Here is a 6,577-nt window from a genome sequence, read left to right on the forward strand (position 1 = left end):
GTTTAGTTCTTCCATATAGGTCTATGATCCACTTTGAGTTAATTTTTGTGTATCTATACTTTTAAAAAATTCAGGTATTAAGGTATAATTTACCTTTAATAAAATTCACCAATTTTAAATATACAGTTTAATTGGTTTCATCTTATATACTTTTAATTATTCTATATTGTTGGATATTCTTTCCCAAAAAGTTAGAGTTAGGGAAAATTGAGTGTGTGCCCATTTTCTCTTCTCCTTATGCCCCACAGTTTTGCTTGTAAATGTTTGTGTGATTATTTGTGAGTGTGTGCGGGTGTGTGTGTATGCATGAAAGAGAGAAAGAGTTTTGAGATCGGCCTCTTAAGGGTTCCCGCTTACTTTGGCTTTCTCTTGCAGCCCCCACGGACCCTTTTAATTCTATATAAGTTGTATAAGTTGAATAAATGAATGCAGTAATCAAGTGACACCCCATCAGTATCTGCTTTCAGAACCATCAGTGCCACATGGCCACAGGTGTTTCCATGCAGCTGCCATGGTTGGGATTGAGATGGAGACTCTTCATCTGGGCCCCTGCATGGATGTGCCTGGGTTTAATGGGCTGTTTTCTAATTTGTGATTCCTTCATGAAGATCCCCCCTTCCAGGATAATTACAGAGTCCTGTAATGATCTATTCACTGGACCTGGTTTCTATGCCTCGTGTTTCCTTAGCCTTCTGCTGGGCTGCCCAGCAGCATTTGGCCACCTCCAGCAGCAAAAGCAGGATGTGGCTGACCTGGACACCCCGGCCTGGGAACCAGGAGGGCTCAGGGGATTGAGTGGAAGGCCCTGGAGGTAGGCGGCCACACTTGCCATCTTAGCCCTGCAGCGCAGCTCACAGAGCCCCTCTGGGCCTTTGCATTTCCTTCTGAAGCATGAGGTGGAATTAAAGGAGCTTTATATAGCGGGCTTAATATGTGCCAGGCTTAGAAGAATACAGCTTAGAAGTGAAGCTGTCTGAGCATAGTCCCCCAAAATGAAATTTTGTACAAGAATTTATTGAGGTTATATGTTGACATGACTGCTGTTAGGATGGTGGCTTTTGAAAAGATGTCAGAGGAAAGCGGGACCGGAAGGGAAGGAAGTCCTTATTACAGGGTGCTTGCTCTGTAGCCAGCCCTGCCACAGCTCAGGCCCCCACCTCTTGCCTGGCCACTGGCTTCCTCTGCCAATGCTGGACCTCAGTTATGTCTTTTTATACACAGTTTCCTCACCCTTATCCCATTTTACAGATGGGGAAACTGAAAATTTGAGAGGTAAATTGACTTGCTCAAGGTCATCGACTAAGAAATGTCTAAGCCAGGATTCAAACCCAGATTTCACTAACTTAACCACTAAGGACACTATCTCCCTTCCAGGACCTCAGCCTTAAATATTCCTCTAAATTAGGCAGCAGGCACAATAAGAAAAACCTAAATGTTTCTACCCTGCCCTCCTCTCTCAGCCTGAGAGTCTGAGGCTGGTGGGGGAATTTTGTGTTGTCTGAGCCAAGGGAGGGGGGGACAGCGAGGCCTGAGGGGAACCCAGGGGTATCCCACAGAACTGGGAAGATACAAAACAAGTGCATACAATGAGATTAGAAAATTGCAAGTTTTCAACACGTAATTGAGAAGGATGAGGCAGGGGTAGGCAGAGGGGAGCCATAAAAGGGCTAGAACTTGCTCTGTGCCTTAAAGGAAGGGCAGGGTCTGTAGGTAAGACAGAGGGATCACATCATTGGTAGAGAGCACTGGAATTAGCAGAGTCTGGGGCTAGAAAAGGGGGCAGGCCATACTGACCTGTACCAAAAAAGTCAGCCTGAGTGGGGCGAATAGGGCCCAATGCCAAAGGTTTTGAAGGGCAGACAGTGGAATCTGACAACAGGGAGCTATTGCAGGTTCTAGAGTAGTAGCCTGATGAGGTGGGAAATAGAAACAAGGGAGGGAATCTTATACAAAGGGTGGTAATCAATGCAAATTCTAAAGGCCAAATAGAATGATTTCTGAAAGCATGTTCCAAAGAAGCCTGCCCCATCTTTTCTTCAAGAGCTCAACACCTGGGGCAAAGCTCCCCGTTGCATCTTGGGAGGCCTGAGGACTCAGAACTGACTTGGGCCTTAGGAAGTATTTTCCCCTTATAGTGAAACCCAAGCTACAGGGCTGCTACCAGGGGCCCTTTTGTCCTGCTTGGGGGGATTTTCAAGCCCTGAGAGGATGAGGAAAGCCAGTCTGGCTTCAGGAGAGGGTGTCTTAGCTCAGCTTTCTTGGGAACCCAAGCTTTCCTCTGGCCTCAGTTGGACCACGGAAGAAAAAGAGCAGAGGGCGGGCCTGGTGACTTAGCGGTTAAGTGCGCGCTCTCTGCTACTGGCAGCCCGGGTTCGGATCCCGGGCGCGCACCGACGCACCGCTTCTCCGGCTATGCTGAGGCGGCGTCCCACATACAGCAACTAGAAGGATGTGCAACTATGACATACAACTATCCACTGGGGCTTTGGAGGGGAAAAAAAAGGAGGAGGATTGGCAATAGATGTTAGCTCAGAGCCGATCTTCCTCAGCAAAAAAAGAGGAGGATTAGCGTGGATGTTAGCTCAGGGCTGATCTTCCTCATAAAAAAAAAAAAAAGAAAGAAAGAAAAGGAGCCGAGAGTGCCTGCTGCCTCCTGGTCTTGGAGAAGGCTTAGAGGTTACCACGCCATCCAGCTCTTGCCCCCAAATACCAACAAAACTCTCTGGTCCGGAGCTAGACACCATTGCTTTCCTTGCTCCTCTTTTGGGGCCAGGGAAGCACAGCCATGAGCATTGGCACCAAACTCTAGTCCTGAGAAAGTGCCCCTCAGACACCGCCCAGGTGCTGAGCCTGCTTCACTCCATCCTGAGGGGCTGAGAGGGGACAAGGTGAGCCATGGTCAGAAGACAATCGTTCAAGGGCTCGGCCTCTGTTTGCTAATCTGTGAAGCATTACAACCCCCTGTCCCACCCACCACTCCTCACAGGGTGGCTGTTAGGGGGACGTGCCAAGAAAATGGGTATGAGGGCTCTCCTGAGACTGCTCTGGGCAACTTCTCGTTTGTTATCACCATGTTAAAATCTAGTTCTAACCCAACTTCATTCACTTTGGGGAACAAGACAGTTCTACCAAAGAGATGCATGTCTTTTAAACATCCCAAAGTTGAGGACCCTGTGTGAGAATCCCTGGTGAAAATGCAGATTCCTGGGGGCCTGCCCCAGACGCACTTAGTCAGAATCTCCACCTGGGGCCAAGGGATCTGTTTTAACCACAGCCCCCAAGAGATTTGACTACACACTCCAGTGGAAGGATTACTCTTTTACAGTTGGGCAAACAAGGCCTGTCTGGGACCAGGAAGAGAACGAGAGAGATAACAACTCTCCAGAGGCCAGTGTGGGAGGATGGCCCGCCACTCACAGGGAGAAGTGGGAAGGGCCTTGGCCCACATCTGGCCCAACCCCAACTTCATTGATAAGGAAACTGGGGCCCAGAGAGTGTAATGAGTCCAGGTCACCCAGAGATTCATGAAGACAGGCCTGCAATCCCCTTGCTCTCTAAGCCCTCACCACTCCGCCTTCCTTCCTTCCCCTCCATGCCCCTGTGGTGCTTTCTGCACCTGCCTGGGCCACACCTCCTCCCAGTGGCAGGCCATGCCCCTCCCTGAGCCCTAGGTTCCTTACCCAGTAAGAGGCTTGAACTAAGTCATCTTTGTCTTGGTGCTCCTGCTCCCTAGCCTTTTCATATGCAGAGATAAAATTTGTAATTTTCCTGAGGGTAGAACATATAGAATTCGGACTTTCAAAGTCTCTTGCAGTCCCTTCAGTGTCTATACTGACCTCGGGCTCAGGGGGCCCTTAACCTGGGCCTTCTAACCAGGGCAGCCAGGTGAGCTCTCCCTACTGAGACTCTGGCTCTGTGGGAGGTCTGACTCACCCCTCACCTTCCAGCGATTTCTAGCGCTTTCCCCTGGCAGCTGCAGTCAGCACAGAGCCAAGGGAGCCAGGGTTTTGGCACAGATGACACACGGTCCACATACCTCCATTACCAGGCTGGCAGGCAGCCCGAGGAAGGGATAGAGAAATACACAGGTAGACCTGAGTCCAATGAAACCCACCTTTTACCAGCACCCATCCCCCTCCCTTTTATTTCATGGCACTGATGAGAGACTCAACCGTTTAACAAACATTTTTTTTATTAGAAAAGTAAAAAATATTGCATAGGTCTTAATACTTGAACATCAAGTGTATTCATGAACAGCGAGTATCTTCATGTAAACAGTTCTAGATGGAAGACCCAGATGGCACTCCTCTGGGGGAGGGGTTCCAGCCCCCACCCCATCAGCCCAATCCCCTCACAGCTCAACTCTTCAGTACACAGCCAGGGATGGGCCAAACGCAGCTCCCAGATGTATTTTTTCTTCAAGTGTCAAAGATCCCCAAGTGATCCCAACACCCGCCCCTTCATACTCTTACATTCGTGCGTCTGTAAGATAGCTGCCTAAAACAGGTCAGTAGTGAAGCTCTGATCAAAAAAAACAAAAGATACAAAAACAAAGAACACACACATTTGGCCCCTTCAGACCACTAGATACACAAATCACCTCAACGACCTCCGCCCTCCCACCAGGACCGGCTCCCATGAGCACAACACCCCTTGCAGAGCACGGTGCAGCCCAGCTGCTCTCCGGCTGTCACATCACTGTTGTCTTAACTGTCAGTAACAATAAAAATAATAAGGTACATGCTACATACACATCCAGCCAGAAGCCTGGTAGACCCCTAAACCTTTGTTTCATGCTACAGTACTGAGGGGTGTGTGCCACTCACGGGAGCCATCTGCACACACCTCAGTGAACTTCCTAGGAAACACTATGTTCCCCTCACCTAGACCTTCCTCCCCTCAGGTGGCTGTTGTCAGTTTTCTAACGACAGGCATCAGTTCTTCAGCTCCTGCCTGCCAACGTCCATCCCAAAAGTTCAGTCGTCTCTGCCGTGGGGGCAGTGTCGGCCCCCAAGGCCCAAGTTCAACACTCCTCAATGAGCAGCTGCTCGGAGCTGTACAGCTTCTTCTTGATGACTCGGAAGCCCGTGCTCAGCGTCAGGGACTGGCTGAAGCCAGGGACGAAAGAAGAGTTGGCGGAGCTAAACAGACCCTGGATTTTGGGCCAGAGGCGTGAGTCCAGGCGCAGCACGAGGGTCAGCTGAAAGGTGGGCACCAGGCTGGGGTCAAGGGCCAGCTGGCCCACGCTGTGGCAGCTCTTGCCCTGCTCTACGCAGACGTCCAGCAGCGCCCCCCGCAGGCCGCACGGCTCGCTGTAGGCTAGGCGCAGTAGTTCTTTGCCTACCTGGCTCACCAGCTGGCCAGGCATCAGCAAGCGAGCGGGGCGCCGCGAGCCCAGCCGGGTCTGGGCCAGGCTCTCCTGCAGCAGCTGCATCAGGTTAGCACACAGGTGCTCATCCTCGGGGTCGCTGAGCAGCTCGAAGTCGGGCAGAGACACCCCATCCAGGTATGCCGAGTCTGGAAGGGAGAGCACACGGGGGAGGGGTATAAGAGCAGATCCAAAAGGGGGCCGTGCTGTTTCGCTAAAAAATCAGCACTCCTTCCCACTCCGTGCCTCAGTTTCCGCCCCACAAGCGTGCCCTATCCGAATCCCCCTCCCCCACTCTCCTCCCCACTCCTTCGCAATCTGGCTTCTGAACAGATAGGAAAACAAGGTGGCTTTGACTCCTTCCAGCGCGGCGCTTTCCCACCTCCTCGGCCCCTCGAGTCGCGTCCGGCCCCCGCCCACGCCTTACCTTCCTCTGGCCCAAAGCCACTGTTGCTGCTGTCCAGGGACTCGCAGTCCGAGCTCTCCAGGCTCGCGCAGCGGCCGAGCCCCTCTCCTCGGGCCGCCGACCCCCAGGCTGAGCGCGGCGGCTGATCTGGGGTGGGAGTTCGAGACGAGGACGAAGAGGAGGACGACGATGAGAAGCGATCCCAAAGGCTAGGCATGGTGAGGACGGACGCCAGGACGTTTGCAGATGACCTCAGGATGTGGGAGCGCAGAAAACGCTGTAGACAAGAAGGACACCCACGGGGCGTTAGTCTGGGGGCTGGACCAGACTTCGAGCGCTAGGACCCGCACGGCTGAGGCCTCCCGGCGCAGGGATCAGCACACACAGAAAGGACACTCACCAGCTAGCGCGGTCAGCGAGAACTGCTGGGACAGTGCGTACTGCCGCTTGAATGGATGCGCGAATTGGTGCCAAACCCCGAGCGCTGCCCAGACCTGTCCCTTCTACCCACCCGCACCTCCCCCTCGGCCTGCCGCGGTCCCTAGCACCAGCGCGGAGAGGCCTATAAGGACTAACGCGGGAGGCCACGCCCGCTCGGCGCCGCGGCCCTATCCAGGCCCGGGAGTGTGGCCCGCCTCGGCCAATGGGCTTCGGGCGCACGTTCGCAACGTTCTCTCCTGCCCGGTGACAGCGGTCTGGCCCCGCCCCCGCTGAGCCCCGGAACGCTCCGGGCCGTACCCCGAGCCGCGGCCACGCCCCCTTTCTGGAAGGGATCCGCGGCGGCTGCAGCTGCCAAGGTCCCC

General features: G+C 53.2%; 1 protein-coding gene across 1 annotated transcript; it reads right to left on the reverse strand.

Annotated features, from left to right (window-relative positions):
* Positions 1-4,174: 4,174 nt before the first annotated feature.
* DDIT4 (DNA damage inducible transcript 4) lies at positions 4,175-6,288 on the reverse strand. The gene is made up of 3 exons (XM_058543227.1): positions 6,175-6,288; positions 5,796-6,051; positions 4,175-5,517 (listed from the first exon to the last, which is right to left on the reverse strand). Exons 2-3 carry the CDS (start codon positions 5,989-5,991, stop codon positions 5,024-5,026), a joined length of 690 nt encoding a protein of 229 aa, XP_058399210.1. The 5' UTR covers positions 5,992-6,051; positions 6,175-6,288; the 3' UTR covers positions 4,175-5,023.
* Positions 6,289-6,577: the final 289 nt, after the last annotated feature.

This window comes from Diceros bicornis, chromosome 6 (assembly GCF_020826845.1).
Source record: "Diceros bicornis minor isolate mBicDic1 chromosome 6, mDicBic1.mat.cur, whole genome shotgun sequence".
In the NCBI taxonomy this organism is placed as follows: domain Eukaryota; kingdom Metazoa; phylum Chordata; class Mammalia; order Perissodactyla; family Rhinocerotidae; genus Diceros; species Diceros bicornis.

Bases quoted from the DNA above. Each gene is read 5' to 3' on its own strand.
- DDIT4 (XM_058543227.1), bottom strand. From the start codon at position 5,991: ATGCCTAGCCTTTGGGATCGCTTCTCATCGTCGTCCTCCTCTTCGTCC. The intron at 5,518-5,795 runs GTAAGGCGTGGG...TCTCCCTTCCAG, and splicing joins TGGCTTTGGGCCAGAGGAAG to ACTCGGCATACCTGGATGGG.